Below are 26,589 nucleotides of genomic sequence, written 5' to 3'. Positions count from 1 at the left end.
TAGAGAGCCCTCCCTTGCTCATCCGATGCTGTGCTCCACCACATGGCTGTGCTAATCTGGAGTGCCTGGCCAGGCGTACAGAGCCCCGCTAAGGAGCTGTCAGAGGGGAGCATTAAATCCCAGAAGACAGCAGCCAGAAGACAGATGGCCTGATGGAGGATGGAGGGATGGATCGATGGGCCGTACCCGCCCCTCTACTCACTACCTTCCTTCGGGAGCCGTCATCACAGACAGAGGCAGGAAGTGCATCGCACGGATCATCCAAAAATTCCAGACGAAACATGATCCCAAGCAGAGCTTCTTCTTCTCTAGTTCTGGTCTGGTCCCAAACCCCGGGGGGCATGTTGTATATGGTGGTTAGTGCTTGAGGGGGGGGGGGGGGGGGGGGGGGGGGGGGGGGGGGGGGGGGGGGGGGGGGGCTGGGGGTAAGCATTTGTCCTCATGTTTCTGGTTGAAGGGAGCCGTATGAGGGCTTTGACCTCCCCCCTCAGGGACCCTCTCAAAAGGTCCCCAGCTGCAGGAGAGGGGGGGTTCTATAGGGCCTATAAATAACTGTCCAAGAAGCAGTTCTTTTCAAAAAGGCAATACTTTAACAGATCGGGGGAGTATGAGGAAGTAGTAGGTTAGTCATGCAGAGGGAAGAACAGAACGGGAGGGTGGGGATAAACTTCTACTTAATCTCGGAATCGATCGCTGTGGTCAATGGCAACGCTAATGTGCTCCTCAGGACAAGTGGCACACATCACGTCAATCTATCAATCCCCTGCTAATCCCATCTGGCTACCTCCGGATATGTTTGTCTTTTCAGGGTCCCTCTGATGCACTTGAAGATTGGCTTTTTCCTAGGCGGGACATTCATTCCTTACTCTCAATGTGTTCTTGAGTTTGAGTACTGGGCTACGAAAGTGGTGCATTGAGGAAAATCTAGAATTCAGCATGACGTCAATGAGCGTCGGATTCTTCCGACCATACAATGATGCATCACCACCACGACCGTAGCTCCCCACGACGAGGAGTAAACACTGGCTTGTGTCCCAACTGGACCCCTAGCCCTATTCACTTCATTGAGTCCTGGTCAAAAGTAGTGCACTGAGGGAAGTTCACTATATAGGAAATAGGGTGCCATTTGGTATGCACCCACTGCCTTTCTCTGGGCGAGAGAGCGATGGGGGGGGGGGGGGGGGCTAATGAAACAAGGTAAACACAGGACTCTGGCTACCAAACTCCTGCAGCCTGCTAGTGTCATTAATCACAGAGCTCAGGGTTGAGGTCCTCATCCACTCCGGTAGCAATGGCTCTGCCCAAAAACTGTCACATATGCACCTTTCGCCCTCACCCACATAGACCAATTACACACACACACACACCACACACACACACACACACACACAGAAACGTTTAATCTTTTCTTTATCAGCCTCTGCATAGGGGTGCAGATAGAGTTGGGGAAATGGTATGTAAAGAGAACTTAACAGCAACCGAGGCCCAATAATCCACTCCCTTCCCTGGCTGGTGTCTACAGGACAGATGTAGGCTATGATGGGGCCTCGGTCTGCCTGCCCACTCCCTTCCCTGGCTGGTGTCTACAGGACAGATGTAGGCTATGATGGGGCATCGGTCTGCCTGCCCACTCCCTTCCCTGGCTGGTGTCTACAGGACAGATGTAGGCTATGGGGCCTCGGTCTGCCTGCCCACTCCCTTCCCTGGCTGGTGTCTACAGGACAGATGTAGGCTATGATGGGGCCTCGGTCTGCCTGCCCACTCCCTTCCCTGGCTGGTGTCTACAGGACAGATGTAGGCTATGATGGGGCCTCGGTCTGCCTGCCCACTCCCTTCCCTGGCTGGTGTCTACAGGACAGATGTAGGATATGATGGGGCCTCGGTCTGCCTGCCCACTCCCTTCCCTGGCTGGTGTCTACAGGACAGATGTAGGCTATGATGGGGCCTCGGTCTGCCTGCCCACTCCCTTCCCTGGCTGGTGTCTACAGGACAGATGTAGGCTATGATGGGGCCTCGGTCTGCCTGCCCACTCCCTTCCCTGGCTGGTGTCTACAGGACAGATGTAGGCTATGATGGGGCCTCGGTCTGCCTGCCCACTCCCTTCCCTGGCTGGTGTCTACAGGACAGATGTAGGCTATGATGGGGCCTCGGTCTGCCTGCCCACTCCCTTCCCTGGCTGGTGTCTACAGGACAGATGTAGGCTATGATGGGGCCTCGGTCTGCCTGCCCACTCCCTTCCCTGGCTGGTGTCTACAGGACAGATGTAGGCTATGATGGGGCCTCGGTCTGCCTGCCCACTCTCTGCCTGCTGTGGTTGTATATTCTGGGGATTGTTGCCCTGTTATCTGCCAGATCTAAAACAAGTCTGTCGCAGGCAGGGATCCAGCAGGACAGAGAGATCGAGCCAGCCTGCTGGGTAGAGAAAGGAATGGAGGAAGACTCTCAATTCCCCGAAACACACACACACACACTCACACAGAGTGTTTATGGTGTTGGAGGCAAGGAGATTATAGGAGGAACTTACTACTCTCATTCCCACAGAAACAGGGCTAGCCTTATCCCCAGAGCAGGAACGCACTAAGTATATAAACACTGCAGGGGACACAATGGCTGCTCCTCAGTCACTCCCCTTCAGTAATGTGTGTGTGTGTGTGTGTGTGTGTGTGTGTGTGTGTGTGTGTGTGTGTGTGTGTGTAAGCTGACTCAGTCTCTGTGGCCTCATCTTAATGACTTATTTCACAGTCAAAGAGAGAAAGAAACAACACTTTCAATCACCCAGTGCCCATTGACAAGCCATTGGAGGTTGCAGGCTTAGCTTTTCAAAGTGTAACCGACAAAACACAGTGCAATGTGTAATGTAGGCTTTGCATGAATGTATGCGCGCATACAGCGCGCGCACACACAGTGTTGAACAGGCCCTGCTCTAGTCTGGTGGATGGAAAACAGACAGATAATAAGGCAAACGAACAATCTCATTCATGCGCTGCATCTTTTATCTGCCGACACTGTTTATTCCCAAACACTAGACGGATATGAAAGGATCCATCTACAGGCCTGTCATTGCTCACCTTTTTAATTCCGTCAACCAATGACAAAAGCTTGGCAGCTGCCGGCAGGCAGAAGCAGGGGCAGGCGGGCAGAAGCAGGGGCCGGCGGGGAGAAGCAGGGGCCGGCGGGGAGAAGCAGGGGCCGGCGGGGAGAAGCAGGGGCCGTACAAGTCCGCATCCTAAATTGCACCCTATTCACTACTTTTGACCAGGCCCCAAAGAGACGATATATGTCAGGGGAGTCCGTAAGCGAGAGAGTGAGTGGGGTAGTAAGTGAGCGAGCGAGGCCAGGCATGGCTTATATCGGTCACCTTGTCAGCCTGCCAAATGGGTTACGAGATTGCAGCCGAGGCCTCTGGGGCGCCCCCCTGGGTATGGTGAGAAGCGCATGGCATGTCCCCCTGACCCACCTGCAACATCACAGGACACTCCAGATACCTGATGGCCAGGCCAGCAGCATGTTAATTCTAAATGCCTGTACCAGAAAGGGGAGTGTGGGAAGAGGGTCAGCTGTTCCCGTAAGTCCAGCTCCGGTTACCAAGCCCTGACACCCACTCAACCCAGGCCAAGTAGGTAGGCGGGGTTGGTTGGAGGGGTGGAGGGATGGGGAGAAGTTTATGTCACAAGGGTTGTGCGATAAGAGGTGTGGGAGAGGTTTGGTTAACATGGGCAGTATGGGGGGGGCATCAGGCCATGCCACCTGGAAGGAGTCAGAGGCATCTCCAAGCCTCACCTTTCCCTCCCAAACTCCCCCTTCCTGCTAGAACAGCACTTATGACCAAACAACATCCCTTGGCATCTTCCATCTCCACCAGCCATTCACTGTTTGCACATTTGGGTCACTGATATTTTGTGGCGGAACAATGGCGCTCCTCACGCTCTACATGTCTTCAAATCCTGATCTGTAGGATGGAAGAGAACAGAGGAGCGCAGCCTTCCACCAGAAGACAGACAGACAGACAGAGGAATGGAAATCAATAGAGGGGATGGTTGGTTTTAATTTAACCCAGGAACCAAACAGAGTCTGAGGAGGGAAGTCTTCGTTAATACATGTGAAACCCCCATAAGCTGCCTGAGACAGACAGTCCACAACACTTAATACCAGACACTACGTCTCTGGCTGAATTCTAGATGAATTATTTTTTGTCACTCCGGCGGTTTCTCCTCACTCAGCCATTGACAGGGGGAAAAAAAAGTCTGGTTTATGTTCCAAATAGCACCCTATTCCCTTTATAGTGCACTACTTTTGACCAGGGCACATAGAGCACTGGTCAAAATAAGTGTACTATAAGGGGTATAGGACACCATTTGAAACACAGTGAGATTCTGCAACTATAGACCTCAGAGGAAGATAATTACTATTGGCTTTTCTGAATATTTTCGTTTTCCTTCACTGTGAAATCTCCCATTCTCCACCAGGGTGAGACGTAACGCCTGTACAAGCAACACAGGCTATTCCAAGCGAGGGAGCAACCCTTTGGTCTGCAGAGAACTTTTAAATAAGGCAAGTTTAAATATAACTCCGCATGGTCAGACCGACCAAGTCCTCAGTAGTAATTGAGGGCTGAGGGAGTAATCTTCACCGGGATTCATTTAACATAAGCCCTGCTGCAGTTACTGCTGCTTTAAGACGGGTTCAGGGCACGGGAACATCTGTGCAGTAGTACTCTACTGTCTACTCCCCATGCCTGCCCTCTGCCCTCTCTGCACTGTGATCTACAGCCGGTGTAGCCTGACCAGACCATCACAGAACTATACGTCATCAACCTATAGAAATAGACTCTGAGATACCAGATCCCCACAGGGTACATCACAGCTGAAGCTCAGGGATGGGCGTGGAGGTCAGGGGTTACAGAGACCTTCAACCGCTTGCCCTTAAAAAAGGCAGACGTCCCCTAAACACCATAACAAAAACAACACTGACCCCTGGGTAACCCATCCATTTAGGGCCTGGGGAGTGGGTGTATGTGACAGGGACAAGCACCCCTTCAGCAGGTGTTCTTCTCCCTGAGGATTTTGAAGTCGGAAGGATAGAAAAGGTCAGAGGTGGATCATGATGCCAGCGCACCCTTAAGCATGACAGGCATCTCTGACGGCAACAGAGGTCAGGAACACGCAGCATTCCGCACATCTACACACCATTTTAGGACCGCTCCCTAGAGAGGTCACACGTTGGTGACACTAGGGTGTCACGGATGAGTAAGCCCCTGTAAGATCACTGGAAACACACACAGTATAGAAACACGGGAGTCAAAAAGGTCAAACGAACACAAGGTTAGAAAGAAAATACAATTATCATCATTTTGGCTCCAACCCGTTATCAAGCATCAGCCATCCACAGGGCAGCCGTTAACAGATTATCACAGCAAAGTGGAAAGTTGAATCTCAATCTAGTATTTTTATTTTAATTTCTTTTTTATATATATATATATATATATATATATATATATATATATATATATATATATATATATATATATATATATATATATATATATATATATATATATATATATATATATATATATATATATATATATATATATATATATATATATATATATATATATATATATATATATATATATATATCTCATCTGAGCACTGCCAAGCCTGGCAGAGAAAATCACATTCTCACAGCGTAGGACACACGTTCAAATAATATATTATAGAACACCAACAAAGGCACTAAAAATCACACTAACAAAAGCACATTCCTCTGGTAACGGAGCCAACAAAATGGCTAGAGACTATCGGCATTGGAGGATTGGGGTCAATTCCATTTGAATTCAGCAAACAAGCCAAATTCCAAATTGTCCTCATTGAAAAGCATTGACATTTCCATATACTTCCTGAATAGACTGGAATTGAAAAAGAATTGACCCCAACCCTGCTGCATTGGCCCTTGTAATTTTATTTTTTACACTGAGTATGCACACTCACAGGACTCTACACACCCACACTTCATTTGATTCCACATTCCTACTGACTTTACACACAATCGTCATATGCGCTGCTGCTACTCTGTTTATCACACATCCTGGTGCTTAGTAACCATACCCCAGTCTCCCTGCACATTGTAAATATGGTATTGGCACTGACCCTGGAACGAACCCTGTATATACACTGTAGCTTACTTCTTATTTCTCGTGTGTTTTGTTCTAATTTATTTTATAGTTCTATTGATATTGATTGCTGCATTGTTGGGAAAGAACTCGCAAGAAAGGCATTTCACTGTACTCCTGCACGTGGCAACAAAAAGTTACTTGAAATGAAGCCTTATTGTGAAAACCAAAAGGTTGAAATAGTTGTCCTCTCCCGACCACCGCTTCAGTTGGCCTTTACAGGGGGGTTATAAATCCAGTCTTGGGGGTCACCCTGCCTCTGACAACCAATCGTCACAGAGAAACTTCCACCGCTCACCCCAAATGTGATCCAAGACATCACATAGGGCTACTGCGTGTCAACGGAAGTTGATATGTGGATCATCTGGGAATCAGAATGTTACTGACAGACTGGAAGTCTGTGGCAACGTGGGTGGGTCACTCATATATCATACTGATGACTGCTCACCAGACAGAAGATCCGTCTATAGATATCGGTTCGCGCTTCTCAGAATGCACTACAGCCTTTCAAATAGTGTAAATAAATAGTTAATTATGTAGGATGAGCAAGAGAAGAACCCGGTAGGGAGTAGAGACTAATACACACACACAGAGATGGACATGCTCCTCATGAAGGACAAGAATGCAAGAAAGTGATTATTGCCAGCTACTGAAGATATTTTTTAGGAAGCGGATGTATCATTTGACCTTCCGACAACAAAGCCTCACATGAAACATCTAACCATCTACAAGCCAGCACAACGACCATATAAGAGGAAAACACAGTAGAGAGAGAGAGGGGAGGAAAAAGACAGATTCATTGGATAATCACAGTACTAACCTGTTTCACTTCAGCAGGCATTGTTCAAATCCCTTTCTTAAACCTCAAAGAAAGCAAAGAAATGTCCTTCTTTCCAAAAAGTTCTCCTCGCTTGTCCCTTGTTCCTTATTGGCGTGAGTTAACCCGTGAGCGCAGACGCAGCTCAGAGGAAGGCAGCCATCCTTTCCCCACGCTGTCGCTCGCTGACACACACACTCACACACTCCCCCCTCCCTCTCTCACACACTCCAAATCCGCTCAGAGGGGGAGAAAAAAAAAAGCTTAGTCTTTCCTCTGCTCAGCAGAGACGCTGAAATGTTCAGGACAGTAGACTACAGCCACTCTGGACAAACCAAAGAGACTAAAAAGTCCCCTTTGCCTCTGACGAGTCAGACTACTGTAAAGGACGGGAAGAAACAAAACAGCACAACAGTTACCCAGAGAGAGGAACAAAACCCTGAGTTTCAGAGAAAATGGTGAAGGAGGAGGGGTGCTGGTGAATAGAATAGTTTCCAGACAGGCAGCAGTTGCCCTGTGTTCTGAGTGTAGCTGCTTCCACACTCTGCTCTCCCTCTGACTCCGACTCTCGCTCACTCCCTCTTGCAGCATCTATGCAAACGAGGGTCCTGACAGGGGGAGTGGGAAGTGGGAGGAGGAGGGGCAGGGGGCTGAGACAGACAGACACAGCTGGAGCAAACACACAGAGAGCCCTGCTCTGACACCACCCCATAGACCAGAGGAGAGAAGGAGAAAGAGGGATATCAGAGTTTGGCCCCCAAAAAGAGAGCACCTCACACTGCATGTTTTTACACACATTATCAACCCCCACTCTCACCCTTCCACTCCACGCCTTTCTCTACAAACTCCTTATGTTTCCTTCACTTCATATGAGGGGGGGGGAAACCGCCTGCGTGAAAGAATTCAGCTATAATATGGTGACCCACTGTGAGGAAGAAAGCTCATCTAAATCACGTAAATGTACTTGGCGAAGACTCAGACAGGAGCTCAAGCAAGGCAACTTTGTGAAGACTTGACTACACTTTGGGGAAAGAAAATCCAACAGAAAAAAATACCGAAATCCTCAGGAGAAAGGGAAATGGCTGAGGTTTGCATTCCCCAGGCTGCATAGCATTATATTAGTTCACTTCTCTATGATGAACTCCTGAGCTAGTCTAAAAGAGAGATGGTTTTTACATCAAACCTCCGTCTGCACCACCATGCCCCAGCATTTATAATCTTCAAATAACACATTTCATTATTTACCCGACAACATACCCTTCGTAATATTTTCATATAACCCGTGGCACGGTGCTAGGCGCACCGCAACACTGAGCTATACATTTTTCCGTCGCAGGTAATCAAACCCACTTAGTTATTTTCTTGTCTGTCTGTCAGTATTAGGCTGGGGAACATATGGGGAAAGGGTTAAAGCACAGAAAACATGCCTCACACTGACAGACAGACACCTCAGATGAAGCTGCATCTGGTAAAATCATGTTTTCTTCCCTCAAGATGTCAGAGAAAGAGGAATAAAAAGGGAGAGAGGTAGTGAAAGAGGCAGGGAGAGAGGTAGTGAAAGAGGCAGGGAGAGAGAGAGGCAGAAAGAGAGAGAGAGAGGCAGAGGGAGGCAGAAAGAGAGAGAGAGAGGCAGAGGGAGGCAGAAAGAGAGAGAGGCAGAGGGAGAGAGGCAGAGGCAGAAAGGGAGAGAGGCAGAGGCAGAAAGAGAGAGAGGCAGAGTGAGGCAGAAAGAGAGAGAGGCAGAGGGAGGCAGAAAGAGAGAGGCAGAGGCAGAAAGAGAGAGAGGCAGAGGCAGAAAGAGAGAGAGGCAGAGGCAGAAAGAGAGAGAGGCAGAGGCAGAAAGAGAGAGAGGCAGAGGCAGAAAGAGAGAGAGGGAGAGGCAGAAAGAGAGAGGCAGAAAGAGAGGGAGAAAGAGAGAGAGGGAGAGGCAGAAGAAGGTACACCTATAGCTTATCTCTTGGCAGTAGTACTGTAGACAACTTTATTACTGACCTCAACCCTGAATCTCTCAAAGCATTCACAGTCAACCTAGTAACACCCCTATCAGATCACAGCAAAATCACAATCTACCGTATTTGAACAGCGCAATCCTCAATCATGAAGCATCAAAGCTAAAGGAACTGAATAATATTTAGAAATGCTGTAGATGGAAGGAATAGTGTGTGGAAACCTACCAAAAAACAAGGCAACAACAAATTCAATTCCTTTCAGACAACTTCCTGGACAAAACTTTCCACTGTAATAGTAAAGGAGTAAACTTAGCAGTAGAAAACCTAAACAGTATATTTCACCTCTCAGCTTCCCTATCAAATCAAAAAATGTCAAACAAATAACCGAAAAGAAAATTAACAATGATAAATGGTTTGATGAAGAATGCAAAAACCTAAGAAAGAAATCGAGAAACCTATCCAACCAAAAACAGAGAGACCCAGAAAACCTGTGTCTATGCCTTCACTACAGTGAATCACTAAAACAATACCTAAATAAACAGCACATCAGAAATCAGCTCAATGCAATTGAAGAATCCATTGACTAAACACTTCCTTTCCTCAGTGAAAACAAATAGGCTTTTTACCAAATGACCGTACGACAGACCACACATGTACCCTGCACACCCTAACTGACTGACAAACAAACCAAAACAAAGGCAGTCTTCTCATGCGTTGTTGATTGTTTAAAAAAAAAAATAAGCATTTGACTCAATTTGGCATGAGGGTCTGCTTTACAAATTGATTACAAACATTATTAAATACATAAATACAAACAACAACTGTGTGGTTAAATAGGCAAAAACACACATTTCTTTCCACAGTTTGTCAGACCTGGGCCCTGACAGTAAATCTCAGTAATCCAAAAATAATGATGTTCCAAAAAAGGTTGTCGCCAGGACCACAAATAAAAATGTAATCTAGACACCCTTGCCCTAGAGTACACAAAAAAACTAAACATCAGCACCACAAGTAACTTCCACAAAGTTGTGAACAAGCTGAGAGGCAAGGCAAGATGGGCCTTTAATGCCATCAAAAGGAACATAAAATTTGACATAGCATTTAAGATTTGGTAAAAAAATACTTAAGTTAAAGAACCAATTGCCCTTTATGGTTGTGAGGTCTGGGGTCCGCTCACCAACCAAGAATTCACAAAAATGGGACAAACAGCAAATTGAGATTCTGCATGCAGAATTCTGCAAAAATATCATTGTGTACAACGTAAAACACCAAATGCATGCAGAGCAGAATTAGGCTGATACCCACTAATTATCAAAATCCAGAAAAGAGCCGTTAAATTCTACAACCACCTAAAAGGGAAGTGATTCCCAAACCTTCCATAACAAAGCCATCACCCACAGAGAGATGAACCTGGAGAAGAGTCCCCTAAGCAAGCTGCTCCTGGGGCTCTGTTTACAAACATAAACAAACCCCACAGAGCCCCAGGACAGCAACACAATTAGACCCAACCAAATCATGAGAAAACAAAAAGATAATTACTTGACACGTTGGAAAGAATTCACAAAAAAAACTGAATAAACTAGAACGCCCATTCTCCCCATTATACTTTACTTAATTTATTTAAATCTGTTAAATGAGTGAAATTAGTTTTGGTATAGTTTAGGTTCAGTTTCAAAGCAATAATCATCCAGATAATCAGCTGGGCACTGTCGGGAGAAGGAGTGAAGCAGGCCCTACTGTCGGGAGAAGGAGTGAAGCAGGCCCTACTGTCGGGAGAAGGAGTGAAGCAGGCCCTACTGTCGGGAGAAGGAGTGAAGCAGGCCCTACTGTCGGGAGAAGGAGTGAAGCAGGCCCTACTGTCGGGAGAAGGAGTGAAGCAGGCCCTACTGTCGAGAGAAGGAGTGAAGCAGGCCCTACTGTCGGGAGAAGGAGTGAAGCAGGCCCTACTGTCGGGAGAAGGAGTGAAGCAGGTCCTACTGTCGGGAGAAGGAGTGAAGCAGGCCCTACTGTCGGGAGAAGGAGTGAAGCAGGCCCTACTGTCGGGAGAAGGAGTGAAGCAGACCCTACTGTCGGGAGAAGGAGTGAAGCAGACCCTACTGTCGGGAGAAGGAGTGAAGCAGACCCTACTGTCGGGAGGAGGAGTGAAGCAGACCCTACTGCTGGGAGGATTGAAGCAGGCCCTACTGTTGGGAGGAGGAGTGAAGCAGGTCCTACTGTTGGGAGGAGGAGTGAAGCAGGCCCTACTGTTGGGAGGAGGAGTGAAGCAGGCCCTACTGTTGGGAGGAGGAGTGAAGCAGGCCCTACTGTTGGGAGGAGGGGCAATGGGGAAAACCATTTTAAAAAAATGACATTCCCTCCCAGAACTGGTTGTAACTCCAGTTCCGTTTGTGATATTAAGAATCTAAACACCGCCAGTGTGTTATATAGACTTATTTAGGAAAAGTCAAGGCATTTTGTAATTCTTGAGCAGTCAAAATTACTGCTTTAGCGGTTCTCGCGTTAAAGGTCCAATGCAGCCATTTTTATCTCATTATCAAATCATTTCTGGGTAACAATTAAGTACCTTACTGTGATTGCTTTCAATTAAAATGTTCAAAAAGAAACAAAAGCTTCTAAGCCAAGGTTAATTTGTTAGGACTTTCGGAGGTTGGGGAAAACAGAACATTTGCTGTTAATGGCAGAGAGGTTTGGAACACTATTTCTTACTGGTCTATTAACTCATTTAATCACCAAAACAGGCTGAAGTTTCAGGTGGTCTTTTCAAACAGATATTACACTAAAAGGGCATTATCATTTTGACAATTTTACAGCATTATTCCAACCTCAGCATGGAAATACACTGAGCATACAAAACAGTCACCAGTTGAATCCATGATCCCTTATTGATGTCACTTGAATCAGTATAGATGAAGGGGAGGAGACAGGTTAAAGGATGAGTTTTAAATCTTGAGACAATTGAGCCATGGATTGTGTGTGTGCCCCATTCAGAGGGTGAATGGGCAGGTTATGGTAGTAGGTGTCAGGCGCACCGGTTTGTGTCAAGAACAGCAACTCTGCTGGGGTTTTCCACGCAAAACAGTTTCCCACGTGTATCAAGAATGGTCCACCACCCAAAGGACATCCAGCCAACTTGGTTCCTAATGTTCGGTATACTCAGTGTATATAAAACATGGGGGGAAAAAAATCACATTTTTGACTGCACTGGGCCTTTAACACTCATCAATCCAATACCTTGATAGTTGAATAGAATGATTATGGCACTCTTTGAACAAGCCTATACAATCAAACTCCTTCCAAATGTCTTCCTCCCTCCATTCTCTCTCCTTCTCCCTCATTCTGCCGGCTCTCTTTGTGTCTTTTCTTTCTCTGATTGTGTGTGTCGGTGGTGGAGTCCCCAGGCGGCCACACTACACAGGTCTGGCAAAACGAGGCCCTGGGAGAGCGCAAGAGAGGCAAGGAAAGACAGGAGAGAGAGAGAGGGACAGAGAGAGTGAGACTACAGTCGTAGCTCCTATTCATTGCCACATTCTTCCTCTGGCAAAAATGATTCTCTCCATCCCTCCAAACGTTAAACTCAAAGACCCCGTGAGAGACACGGCATGTGTCCACATGCCAGACCTGACTACCACTCTGCCCTGCAGTAAAGCCTTAACGTGCTAAGTCAAGAGGCCCAGGGTTTGTTGCTGGCCAAGAGAAGCACATAACTCACTCACTCTCTCACTCAGACCAGCCCCAACCCCAGGCCTAAACCCACTGGGTGGGTGGGTGGAAGTGGTACATGGGGCTGGGCTGCAACGACATGAGTGGTATGACTGATGTGTGGCGTATACCGAGCTCCTGGTACATATAAGCTGCCTTCACTGCGAATCCATTCACTGCCGGGCTCTGTGGTCCAGTAAGTCTAACCACGTGGTAGTGGCTAGGCCTATGAGCTTTCACATCGTGTCAAGGATTCATGTTGAGGCAGACAACATTTGTCTTGCATGTGTACTTCTTGAACCCAACATATTGATGGAATACAACTTCTGTTGCTGGTTTGCTGTGCAATTTACATGCTTGTAACTCATGTAGTAAAAATGTCGCACAAGTACCTGAAACGTATGAGCATAATTAAATCGAGGCTTTGAAGAGCCTAACACCTCTAAACTACAAAGCACGCGGAGCATTTCCGACTGGTTTCAATTTAGTCCTCCAATCAAGGGGTGGTGGGGGTCAGTTTCCAACCTTGTTTGGTTATATACCCAGCTAGTCAGAGGCAAAAAGGTCACATTCCTGATGTGGCACGGGAATCTAATAAAGGAGAGAGGACACCCCCTTATTTTAAACACATGGGTCGTTGTGACTAACTCTGACTCCAGGATCAGACAATCACGACCATCGCTCCAACAGAGAGAGAGACATTTAATGCTGGTATTATGATTAAGATATTATGTCCTGAAGAGGGGGGGGATAGAAGCCATTTTTAGAAGCACTGTGCTAGTGAATGTAATAGTTAAATGGATTGTGATCAAATGGCAGAGGGGTGCACAAGGACATTAAGGCTTGATGGGCTGATCAGAAGGATGACGGTCTGAGCCTCACCACAGGAATATAAAAAGCCTGCCGTACAAAAGGCATCTCTCCATCTTCCTTTCTCAGTCTCTCTCTCCCCCTCTCCCTCCCTCCCCCCGTCTCTCATGAATACAAGGAATGTGCCCATGTCTTCCTATGTTAGCCATGCATTGAGCTGGGATACAAAGAGGGCTTAGCCCCTCCGCAATCACCACTGTAATTCATGGACCAGCGACTCAAGTGTTGAGGGGGGAGGGGATAAAATACAGTATACACGGTAGTATAGTGTTGCCTGGCTACCAAAACTCCTTGCAACCGGACAAACGCTACGCCACAGGACGTTAGCTTCTTCTCCTCAATGAGTCTGGATCGGAGTACCTCCGACGATTTCTAGACGGTCTGATTGGTTGGGCCAGAGCCAAAACACACATGGGTAAAGCAGCGTTTTGATACTCTGATTGGTTCGAGACGAGCCGAACGCTGATGACTTTGTTTTGTACAACCTCCCACCCCCCCCTTCATTTTGACGTCACCACAAACGACTTCAACGACGGCAGTCTCAGACTGAAGTATGTAGCGAACATAGAGCAGCGGAAGAATTCACTGAGTCGCAAGGCAAAGTATAGGGCCCAATTCTTTCTATGCTTAGATTCAGAAAGCGTAGCCAGGGGGGGGAAAGGGGAAAAGTAAAAGTGATAACCTTGCACATAGGTTTACAACTGTGAACCCAATGGAGTCTGAATGTCTTTCTACACAGAAGTACAATGTGATTGTTACAACCGGGCTACAGAAAGAGATAACAGCCCCAGAAGATGTGGGCCACATGTAGAAACAGTGCAGCCGGGAAGCAAATACAAACAAACAATGCAGGAGTTCACACACAGGTAATTACGCATTTACGGGTGGCGAGAATGTTCCTAATGACAATGGGAGGAGAAAGGAGGGAGAGAGGGGTAGAGGGGAAAAAGTTAGGAGGAATGGTATGGGGGGGACTGAGGTTCATTGTTAGGCAAGTGATTTACGAGAAGTCGGGGGCTCCTAGGCTCTGCCAGTGAGGGATATATCTGCCTGCGAACGCTATAGCACTGTGCTCGGGGCCTTTGTGTCCATTGTGGCATGGCCAGTGAGGGTGTGTGTATGTGTGTGAAGAGTGATGCGGCGCCATCACCGGACCAGACTGAGGCCCATATCTCACCCACAGAACACACCGAGATCAAAGGATGGACTGTTCCTCTAAAGCAGTGGTACCCAAACTGTAGGGCACACCCCAGAGTGGTCAGCGGGGGCTTGGGGGTCCCCCCCACCAAATTATTTTTAAATAAAATAAATAAACATTTAACTTCACTAGGGCATTCGGAATTTTGGATGAAAAGCATGCCCAAATTAAACTGTCGGCTACTCAGTCCCAGAAGATAGGATATGCATATAATTAGATTTGGATAGAAAACCCTCTAACGTTTCCAAAACTGTTAAAATCATGTCTGTGAGTATAACAGAACTGATATGGCAGGCGAAAACCTGAGGAAAATCCAACCAGGAAGTACTATTATTTTGAAAGGCTGTTTTTCCATTGAAAGCCTATCCACCATACAAAATACTTAGGACCCAGTTCACAAGCTCTGTGCCTTCCTCTACATGTGACCAGTCTTTAGGCATTGTTATACTCTGAAAAATGAGGGTGATACAGTACGTTCAATCAGTGGCCAGTGGAAATTTCCATTCATCAGCCATGTGCCCTGATCGTAAACGTGCCTTTGTTTCTCCTTTCCTATTGACGAAGCTTTTGTCCGGTTGAAATATTATTGATTATTTATGACAAAAATAACCGTAGGATTGATTTTAAACATCGTTTGGCATGTTTCTACTAACTTTTACTGTACTTTTTAAAACCTTTCATCTTGGAATTAATGCACGCGCCTTCTGCATTCGGATTACTGGACAAAACGCGAACAAAAAAGGTTTTTGCTCATAAAGAGGGACATTATCAAACAAAACAAACATTTATTGTCTAACATGGAGACCTGGGAGTGCCACCATATGAAGCTCAAAAGTATGTGATTAATTTTAATGCTATTTATGACTTTTGTAACACTCCTTGGTTGGAAAATGGCTGCATGCGTTTCTGTGGCTAACTAACATCATCGCAAAGTGTGCTTTCGCCGTAAAGCGTTTTTGAAATCTGACACAGCGTTTGCATTAAGGAGAAGTTTATCTATATTTCCATGAAAACACTTGTATAGTTTATCGATGTTTATGATGAGTATTTCTGTCATTTTATGTGGCTCTCTGCACTTTCACCGGATGTTTGTTTGAGACGATGTATTTCTGACCACAACGCGCCAATGTAAACTCTGATTTTTTTATATAAATATGAACTTCATCTTACAAAACATACATGTATTGTGTAACATGAAGTCCTATGAGTGTCATCTGATGAAGATCATCCAAGGTTAGTGATTAATTTTATCTATATTTCTGCTTTTTGTGAATGCTCTTTTTGGCTGGAAAAATGGCTGTGTAATTCTGTGAATAGGCACTCACCTAACATAATTGTTTGGTTTGCTTTCGTCGCAAAGCCTTTTTGAAATCGGACATGGTGGCTGGATTTACAACAAGTGTATCTTTAAAATTGTGTAAAATACATGCATGTTCGAGGAATTTAAATTATGGGATTTCTGTTGGTTTGAACTTGGCACCCTGCAGTTTCACTGGCTATTGACGAGGTGGGACGCTACCATCCCACGTACCCTAGTGTTTTTAAGTAACTCAGTCCGGCTTTAAACTTACTCCTGAAAGTTGTAATAGCAGAATGCACAAGGTGCAATTTCGAAATTGGGTAGTGCATCATCAGTTCCTCTTGTCATGTCAGTCATTGCACTCCTTAGAGATTTATAACTTGCAAGAAATGTCCAGATCAATTAGCCCATGTCAGCTAAATTGTTTTACTTATTTAAAAAAAAAAATGGCCCATAGATATTGTTGTCAAAAGTTTGGTCACCTGCTCTAATGGAATCTCACATGCCTTTGAAAGCTACACAACATTTGCAGGGTAGCCGGTAGTGCACCCTGCCCCAGCCCATCTCACAAGCTATACCGTCTTAATACTAAACCAGATCAAACACTACATAGCGAAAGGATGTACATGTTAACGTTATCTGGGATTTAGCCATCATCTTCAGTATTTATGTTATTTGTGGGTGTGTGTGTGTGTATAGAGATGAGCTCTGTGTTGGACGGTAGGTGTTCCTAGATGAAGGCCGACACTAGCGTTGTTAGTATCGGTCTTAAAAATAAATGAGTGACACACAATATAATTAAACTCCCAGTAAAACACCAACTTTTCAGCATCACTGTGTCTTCTTCAGGGTCATACCAACTGAGCCAAACAAGGCCATAGTGTAGTATTAAATGAAATGAGGTCATCTCTGTAGACTAGGCCAGACAGAAAGGGGTGGGCGCTGAGTGCTGTCTGACAGGCACCATTCTCAGAGGGTCTCCATGTGTCACCACTTGACCTTTCACGCCTCGATGAGACTGCTCCAGGCAAATATCTATTTACCAAAGCAGGAGAAACCGACATGGACTGTGTCCAAAATGGCACTCTACTCCCTATATAGTGCACACATTTTTACCAAGGCCTATAGGGTCCTGGTCAAAAGTAGTGTACTAGAAAGGGAATAGGGTGCCATTTGGAAAGCACACATGGTTTTAGTGTGTCCCTGGTCGAACATGTGAGAGAGGACTGAAAGACATGCTTCGTGTCAGTGATTCCTAGTCGATGATTCCATTATACGCCGTCTGACAGCATTGTCTTGATGTTCTTGAGAAGAAACCATTAAAAACAAACAGCGCTTCAGTAAAGGGTTCAATCATGATGAGTGAGGATCAAAAAGTCTTTGGAAATATGTCTTGGGAAAATCGGCTGACGGGTGTTAAATATTTCCACCCATAACATTCCTGATCCACATCGACTGTAACACAGCACGTGACGATAACATAAACTCTTCATGAAGTAACAACTCACCACACTGGATCATGTTGTTTTGTCTGTCCATTACCCCAAGCACTTCACTGCACCCGCAATAAGATCTGCTAAATATGTGTATATGTGACCAATACAATTGGATTTGATTTAATGTAGCAGTGAACAGCTAAAGCCAGCCAGCTAAATAGGGATGTAGATGCTACCTAAACCCGAAAGCAGTGAATTATTTCATGTTTGTGTTGTTTTGACCACCATGCTGATCTAACGCTCTACAGGAGACTCATGAATCATACAGAGGAGCTCTGTAGAGCATGATCAAACACACCTGTGAACAGTAGGATCAGGGTGGGTCTCTTTCCCCTCTCACCTGATGATCAGACAGTCTTTACAAACCTCCGTCTACTCTGGGGATCCCAATAACCCACTGCTGACATTGCGTTCGTACAAGCATCAACTCTTACCCTACGAGGTCCAGAGGCCTGCTAGTTCTGTTTTACCTGATAATTAATTGCACCCACCTGGTGTCCCAGGTCTAAATCAGTCCCTGATTAGAGGGGAACAAATGAAAAAACTGCAGTGGAACTGGCTTTGAGGACAAGAGTTGAGTTTGAGGGGTATAAACCATTTTGGTCATGAATTTTGGAAAGTTTGGTACCACCTTGTCAAAGGCATCGAAAACAGCAGAACGAGAGAACAACAAGGCAGGACAGAAAACAGTGGCAGCTGCTAGCTATAGAGCCCAACCCCTCTCTGGAGTTGGAGAGAGCTCTGTCTAAATCAATTTTATTAAGAATGTGCTCGGTGTTCCATTAATCAGACTGACTGCTTCTCCTCTCTGACCCCAACTCTAAATAACAGATGGGCCCATCGATTGCTACCCCTTCGCTGACGACTGGGAGCCCCCGAGCAAAAGGCTGCTGACCCCCGGCCCATTTAATCCATCATGCAGGGAGGAGAGAGGGGATATGTGTGTGTGTGTGTGTGTAGAGGGGGGGGGGGGGGGGGGGGGTCTGCAAGCGGAAAGGTTAGGAGAGTTGGATGCCTTACTTTGTCCAACAGAGAGCCGGGTACATTCCTCCATTCTCCATCCTCCAGTGCATTCAGAAAGTTTTCAGACCCCTTAACTTTATTCACATTTTGTTACATTACAGCCTTATTCTAAAATGGATTACATTATTTTCAGTCTACACACAATACCCCATAATGGCAAAGCGAAAACAGGTTTTTAGAAATGATTGTTAATTTATTCAAAATAAAAAACAGAAATTGCTTATTTACGTAAGTATTCAGACCCTTTGCTATGAGACTTGAAATTCATCATCGAGATGTTTCTACAACTTGATTGGTGTGTATCTGTGGTAAATTCAATTGATTGGACATGATTTGAAAAGGTACACCCTTGTCTATATAAAGGTCCCACAGTTGACAGTGCATGTCAGAGCAAAAACCAAGCCACGAGTTCGAAGGAATTATCCGTAGAGCTCCAAGGCACAGATCTGTGGAAGGGTACAAAAATAACTCTGCAGCATTGAAGGTCCCCAAGAACACAGTGGCCTCTATCATTCTTAAATGGTAGTTTGGAACTACTAAGACTCTTACTAGAGCTGGCCACCCGGCCAAACTGAGCAATCAGAAGGGCCTTGCTCAGGGAGGTGACCAAGCGCCCAATGGTCGCTCCACAGTTATTCTGTGGAGATGGCAGAACCTTCCAGAAGTACAACCATCTCTGCAGCACTCCACCAATCAGGCCGTTATGGTAGTGGCCAGACGGAAGCCATTCCTCAGTAAAAGGCAGATGACAGTCCGCTTGGAGTTAGCCAAAAGGCACCTAAAGACTCTCAGACCATGAGAACCAAGATTCTCTGGTCTGATGAAACCAAGATTGAACTCTTTGGCTTGAATGCCAAGCGTCACATCTGGAGGAAACTTGGCACCATCCTTACGGTGAAGCATGGTGGTGGCAGCATCATGCTGTGGGGATGTTTTACAGGGGCAGGGACTGGGAGACTAGTCAGGATCGAGGGAAAGATGAACGGCGCAAAGTACAGAGAGATCCTAGATGAAAATCTGCTCCAGAGCGCTCAGGACCTTGAACTAGGGCGAAGTTTCACCTTCCAGCAGGACAACGACCTTAAGCACACAGCCAAGACAATGCAAGAGTGGTTTTGGTACAAGTCTCAATGTCCTTGAGAGGCCCAGCCAGAGACCAGAATTGAACATTTCTGGAGAGACCTGAAAATAGCTGTACAACAACTCACCCCATCCAACCTGACAGAGCTTGAGAGGGTCTGTAGAGAAGAATGGGAGAAACTCCTCAAATACAGATGTGCCAAGCTTGTGGCGTCATACCCAAGAAGACGCGAGGCTGTAATCGGTACCAAAGGTGCTTCAACAAAGTACTGTGTAAAGGGTCTGAATATTTATGTAAATGTGATATTTCAGTTTATTTGTAATAAATATGCTTTGTCATTATGGGGTATTGCGTGTAGACTGATGAGGAAAACAATTACATATTAATATATTCTAGAATAATCAAAATGTTGAACAAGTCAAAGGGTCTGAATACTTTCCCAATGCACTGTACAACCTCATGGTGTAACGTAGGCTCCGTCCATGGTTCAGCCAGCCAGATAAATAAATAGATAGAGCTCCTCAGGATGAGCCAGCTTTGCTGCCAAGCCAAGCATGCAGGTGCCTTCTGCAGCCCTTGGGGCAGACAGCGTAGCAGCCAAACAACAATGATGATCAACACTCCCGTCCTCCGCAATCCATTCCACCAGGTAATTACATGTGGATGATTAAATCATGGTTATTCACCAAAACAGTACAACAAAATATTAAAAAAAAAAAAATTACTAAAAAGGTCATTGCGGCCCAGCCAATTTGCTGCAGTGTTTACGAGCGGTTTGGCGCGAGCGGTCCAGACTGGTTCACTGTGAATGAGCTACGTTTAAAGAGTGGTGGGGTGTGTAAAACGTTGAGCGGGCCTGTGTGGTGCGGCCTGTTCCACCCAATTGACCCCACGATGCAGAGAGACAGGTGACGGGCCACAGCAGTTAGCCAGCCGTGAGTGATGGGCTGGGCTGCCATGCTTGAGACTTAATCATCCCTTATGCCATCTAAAATGGCAACGAGCCAGAGAAATTAACGTTGGCACAATCTGTGAAGAAGAAATACATTTTGGGTAGAAAATTCTAAAAGCAGTGCATGCATGGAAATGCCCATCCGCAAGGGTTAGTACACACACATACCTGTTCCTAATCATTTGGTTTCAAAACCAAGACCATGAGCAATAGTCTTCTTTCTGTATGAGATCTAACACTTGACCTTAAGATTTAATGACAGAGGAAATGGCGGCAGTAACATTTCCCTCCCTTGGTCTGTTCATGTGGGATTTTGCTCTGTACTGTAAATCAAATGGGCATTTCGATGACATTTCAGCGGATCATGTCTGCCTCACTTCACATCTCCTTTCACACACCCCCAGCCAGAGAGGTCCGTACTCCACTCCCAGGCTCAGCCAAGGCGCGTCCAAGGCCCAGCCAACGCCCGACCAACACCCAAACGTCCTTCAGCCACAGGCAGAATTGTATGAACAGACACGATCCAATCAGCAGCAAGACCACAAAACAATATCAAGAGAGCACTGAGTAGAAGGAGATGGGATCACCACATCACATTGTAATGATTACATCACTATCCAGGCAGCACAACAGATCAGGAATAACATAAGGGCTTGGATCAGCTGCCAGCCGCCCAGGAGAAAGAGATGGCTTCACCACACGTCGCCTCGAGAGCAATGAGCCAAATACATATGGTGGTGTAGAGCGATGGAATGAGAGCAGCCAGAGCAGCTCAAATGGAGGGGGACTAGATAGTCGGAGTAAGCAGGGAGTTAGGGGGACGGGCAGGCGGGGCGTGCTGGCATGATTTACCTGCATCACCACCTGCTGCCAGGCCAGGGGTTGGCTGTTGGGTGGCAGGTTAGCATTAGGCCCAGTCCCTCCCAGCCTGTCGGCTGTTATGTTGGAACGCTCCAGCTGCAGGGAGACGTTGCGTCGCTCCTCCTCCAGCGCCCGGGTCAGACGCTCGAAACGCGCCTCCTGCTCTTTCACCGAAGCCAGAATACTGGCGGTCGAGCACACCTCATAGTCCTCCATGGCTGAGGGTGGCCGGAAGTTGAGTCAGGGGAGCAGGGCTAGATTGGACTGAGCTGAGCTTTAATAGGTAGGTCAGGAGGGAGGGGATGGAGAGAAGGAGAGGGTCACCAGGTCATTACAGACACTCAACCTGTCTGACAAAGTTGCTTGATGGCTGTATTCTACCAAACACGAAGATGCCCATGAAAACAGAAGAATACAATTAAAAAAAACCACTTACATTCAATTGTGTTGTGATTGTAACACCAATTACAGGGAAATGAGGGTGTGTTCCAAGGGTATGAGCCAAATACACAGTCCCACATACGTGTCAAAACATGGATGAGCATTGCACACAATTGCAACCAAACAATCTTCAAAATAGACAATTGGCGGTGGTTCAGGATGAGGTGATTTTCCTCCACAAATGTCTGTCTTACTTCACCTGGTAGTTCCATCAACGCAACTGCTGATTTCCAGTACATGCATTGATGCATGTGGAAGACACCCACTGTACATTTCCACAGGCATACACCCAAGATGTGCATGCTCCAACTTGACTTGCCAACCATGCCTATGATACTGTTCCCATCACGAGCTTCCGTAAACAGACACAAAATGATGTATAGCCTATGTCATTGTCAAACACTGGTATCAATAATGGAAGGTGGAATGATATCAAGGGAGTTGATCACGTAACAAATGAGAGTAAGGATACAGTACATCAAGTGTCATACACATAACTGTGCACACAAACACACACATGCACAGGGTGTTATGTATACACACCTGGTAGATTGGTAGACAGAGCAGTTAGATAACAGACATCCCCCTCTGTACAGACACGGAGTGGAAGAGCCTGATAGTTAGAAGGAAGAAAAACTGGGAAAAAAAGGGAAGAGAATGAGATTTCAGATCAGACGGGTTGAAACAGATATGACAGCATTGTTTTCAAGGTCCAGAAAGTCAAGTGGGGAAAGAGATACATCACTGAGCAATAACAAACTCATAACACATGTTATATTCAGTCTGAAACCACACAAGGACATCTATCAACTCAACTTTGAACTAACTACAGAGGGCGAGCGAGCGGGCGGGAGAACGAGCGGGCGGGAGAACGAGCGAGCGGACGGGAGAGCGGGCCGTCAAGCTGGAGGGCGGGCGAGCGAGCTGGAGAGCGAGAGAGCGACCTGGAGGAGAGCGACCTGGAGGAGAGCGAGAGAGCGACCTGGAGGAGAGCTCACGAGCGAGCTGGAGGAGAGCGAGAGAGAGACCTGGAGGAGAGCTCGCGAGAGAGTGACCTGGAGGAGAGCTCACGAGAGAGCGACCTGGAGGAGAGCTCGCGAGAGAGCGACCTGGAGGAGAGCTCACGAGAGAGCGACCTGGAGGAGAGCGAGAGAGCGACCTGGAGGAGAGCTAGCGAGCGAGCAGGAGGAGAGCTAGCAAGCGAGCAGGAGGAGAGCTAGCGAGCGAGCTGGAAGGAGAGGGGGGGCGAGCTGGAAGGGGGGGGAGCGAGCTGGAAGGGGGGGGGAGCGGAGCTGGAAGGGGGGGGAGCGGAGCTGGAAGGCGGGGGGGGGAGCTGGAGGCAGCGAGCTGGAGGCAGAGGGAGGGAGGGAGGGAGCGAGCGAGCGACCTGGAGGAGAGCGAGCGAGCGACCTGGAGGGGGGGGGAGCGAGCGAGCCGGAAGGGGGTGGGGGGGGGGGGGGCGAGCCGGAAGGGGGAGAGCGAGCCGGAAGGGGGGGAGCGAGCCAGAAGGGGGGGAGCGAGCCGGAAGGGGGGGGAGCGAGCCGGAAGGGGGGGGAGCGAGCCGGAAGGGGGGGGAGCGAGCCGGAAGGGGAGGGAGCGAGCCGGAGGCAGAGGGAGGGAGGGAGCGAGCCGGAGGCAGAGGGAGGGAGGGAGCGGGCAGAGGGAGGGAGGGAGCGAGCCGGAGGCAGAGGGAGGGAGGGAGCGAGCCGGAGGCAAAGGGAGGGAGGGAGCAAGCCGGAGGGAGGGATCGAGCGAGGCAGAGGGAGGGAGCGAGCGAGGCAGAGGGAGGGAGCGAGTGAGCGAGGCAGAGGGAGGGAGCGAGCGAGGCAGAGGGAGGGAGCGAGCGAGGCAGAGGGAGGCAGAGGGAGGGAGGGAGGGAGGGAGCGAGCGAGCCGGAGGCAGAGGGAGGGAGCGAGCGAGCCGGAGGGAGGGAGGGAGCGAGCGAGCCGGAGGCAGAGGGAGGGAGCGAGCGAGCCGGAAGCAGAGGGAGGCAGAGGGAGGGAGCCGGAGGCAGAGGGAGGGAGCCGGAGGCAGAGGGAGGGAGCGAGCGTGAAAAAAGGAGAGCGAGCGAGCGTGAAAAAAGGAGAGCGAGCGAGCGAGCGAGCGTGAGAAAAGGAGAGCGAGCGAGCGAGCGTGAGAAAAGGAGAGAGAGCGAGCTAGCGTGAGAAAAGGAGAGAGAGCGAGCGAGCGTGAGAAAAGGAGAGCGAGCGAGCGAGCGTGCGTGAGAAAAGGAGAGCGAGCGAGCGTGCGTGAGAAAAGGAGAGCGAGCGAGCGTGCGTGAGAAAAGGAGAGCGAGCGAGCGAGCGAGCGTGCGTGCGTGAGAAAAGGAGAGAGAGCGAGCGAGCGTGAGAAAAGGAGAGCGAGCGTGAAAAAAGGAGAGCGAGCGAGCGTGAGAAAAGGAGAGCGAGCGAGCGAGCGAGCGTGAGAAAAGGAGAGCGAGCGAGCGAGCGTGAGAAAAGGAGAGCGAGCGAGCGAGCGTGAGAAAAGGAGAGCGAGCGAGCGAGCGTGAGATGGAGCTGGAAGGGGGGGGAGCGGAGCTGGAAGGCGGGGGGAGCGGAGCTGGAAGGCGGGGGGGGAGCTGGAGGCAGAGCGAGCGGAGAGCGAGCGAGCGACCTGGAGGAGAGAGAGCGAGCGACCTGGAGGAGAGCGAGCGAGCGACCTGGAGGAGAGCGAGCGAGCTGGAGGAGAGCGAGCGAGCTGGAGGAGAGCGAGCGAGCTGGAGGAGAGCGAGCGAGCTGGAGGAGAGCGAGCGAGCGACCTGGAAGGGGGGGGGAGCGAGCGACCTGGAAGGGGGGGGGAGCGAGCGAGCGACCTGGAAGGGGGGGGGAGCGAGCGAGCGAGCGAGCCGGAAGGGGGGGGAGGGAGCGAGCCGGAAGGGGGGGGAGCGAGCGAGCTGGAAGGGAGGGGAGCGAGCGAGCCGGAAGCGGGGGGAACGAGCGAGCCGGAAGGGGGGGGAGCGAGCGAGCGAGCCGGAAGTGGGGGGGGGGGAGCGAGCCGGAAGGGAGCGAGCCGGAAGGGGGGGGGAGCTAGCTGGAAGGGGGGGAGCGAGCCGGAAGGGGGGGAGCGAGCTGGAAGGGGGGGGGGGGGGGGGGGGGGGGGGGGGGAGCTGGAGGCAGTGAGCTGGAGGCAGAGGGAGGGAGCGAGCGAAAAGGAGAGCGAGCGAAAAGGAGAGCGAGCGAAAAGGAGAGCGAGCGAAAAGGAGAGCGAGCGAAAAGGAGAGCGAGCGAGCGACCTGGAGGAGAGCGAGCGAGCGACCTGGAGGAGAGCGAGCGAGCGACCTGGAGGAGAGCGAGCGAGCGACCTGGAGGAGAGCGAGCGAGCCGGAAGTGGGGGGGGGAGCGAGCGAGCCAGAAGGGGGGGAGCGAGCCGGAGGCAGAGGGAGGGGGGGAGCGAGCCGGAGGCAGAGGGAGGGAGGGAGCGAGCCGGAGGCAGAGGGAGGGAGGGAGCGAGCCGGAGGCAGAGGGAGGGAGGGAGCGAGCCGGAGGCAGAGGGAGGGAGGGAGCGAGCCGGAGGCAGAGGGAGGGAGGGAGCGAGCCGGAGGCAGAGGGAGGGAGGGAGCGAGCCGGAGGCAGAGGGAGGGAGGGAGCGAGCCGGAGGCAGAGGGAGGGAGGGAGCGAGCCGGAGGCAGAGGGAGGGAGGGAGCGAGCCGGAGGCAGAGGGAGGGAGGGAGCGAGCCGGAGGCAGAGGGAGGGAGGGAGCGAGCCGGAGGCAGAGGGAGGGAGGGAGCGAGCCGGAGGCAGAGGGAGGGAGGGAGCGAGCCGGAGGCAGAGGGAGGGAGGGAGCGAGCCGGAGGCAGAGAGCGAGCCGGAGGCAAAGGGAGGGAGGGAGCGAGCCGGAGGCAAAGGGAGGGAGGGAGCGAGCCGGAGGCAGAGGGAGGGAGCGAGCGAGCGAGCCGGAGGGAGGGAGGGAGGGAGGGAGGGAGGGAGCGAGCGAGCGAGCGAGCCGGAGGCAGAGGGAGGGAGGGAGGGAGGGAGCGAGCGAGCGAGCCGGAGGCAGAGGGAGGGAGGGAGGGAGGGAGGGAGCGAGCGAGCGAGCCGGAGGCAGAGGGAGGGAGGGAGGGAGGGAGGGAGGGAGGGAGGGAGCGAGCGAGCGAGCGAGCCGGAGGCAGAGGGAAGGAGGGAGGGAGCGAGCGAGCCGGAGGCAGAGGGAGGGAGCGAGCGAGCGAGCCGGAAGCAGAGGGAGGGAGCCGGAGGCAGAGGGAGGGAGCGAGCGTGAAAAAAGGAGAGCGAGCGAGCGTGAAAAAAGGAGAGCGAGCGAGCGTGAAAAAAGGAGAGCGAGCGAACGAGCGAGCGTGAAAAAAGGAGAGCGAGCGAGCGTGAAAAAAGGAGAGCGAGCGAGCGTGAAAAAAGGAGAGCGAGCGAGCGTGAAAAAAGGAGAGAGAGCGAGCGAGCGAGCGTGAAAAAAGGAGAGCGAGCGAGCGTGAAAAAAGGAGAGCGAGCGAACGAGCGAGCGTGAAAAAAGGAGAGCGAGCGAGCGTGAAAAAAGGAGAGCGAGCGAGCGTGAAAAAAGGAGAGAGAGCGAGCGAGCGAGCGTGAGAAAAGGAGAGCGAGCGAGCGAGCGTGAGAAAAGGAGAGCGAGCGAGCGAGCGTGAGAAAAGGAGAGCGAGCGAGCGAGCGTGAGAAAAGGAGAGCGAGCGTGAGAAAAGGAGAGCGAGCGTGAGAAAAGGAGAGCGAGCGTGAGAAAAGGAGAGCGAGCGTGAGAAAAGGAGAGCGAGCGTGAGAAAAGGAAAG

The 26,589-nt window shown here is 49.5% G+C and overlaps 1 protein-coding gene across 16 annotated transcripts in view; it reads right to left on the bottom strand.

Annotated features, from left to right (window-relative positions):
- The window catches only part of LOC110525852 (armadillo repeat protein deleted in velo-cardio-facial syndrome homolog), a 233,601-nt gene that overhangs the window by 101,489 nt on the left and 105,523 nt on the right, over positions 1-26,589 (bottom strand). For 14 of the 16 annotated variants that reach the window (XM_036979987.1, XM_036979986.1, XM_036979992.1 and 11 more), the window contains exons 3-4: positions 22,403-22,495; positions 21,410-21,692 (exon numbers count right to left, since the gene is read on the bottom strand). The exons of 1 other annotated variant lie outside the window; for it this stretch is intronic. In XM_036979987.1, coding sequence (XP_036835882.1) covers positions 21,410-21,634 — 225 coding nt within the window. In that variant the 5' untranslated portion in view covers positions 21,635-21,692; positions 22,403-22,495. Of the gene's footprint in view, positions 1-6,992; positions 7,587-21,409; positions 21,693-22,402; positions 22,496-26,589 lie in introns of those variants that run through there. One more of the 16 variants, XM_036979997.1, reaches the window with a different exon arrangement.

The sequence above is a fragment of the Oncorhynchus mykiss genome, chromosome 6 (assembly GCF_013265735.2).
Source record: "Oncorhynchus mykiss isolate Arlee chromosome 6, USDA_OmykA_1.1, whole genome shotgun sequence".
NCBI lineage: Eukaryota > Metazoa > Chordata > Actinopteri > Salmoniformes > Salmonidae > Oncorhynchus > Oncorhynchus mykiss.
Note: the sequence above shows the minus strand (reverse complement) of the source record. Positions and strands in the feature narration are given on the sequence as shown.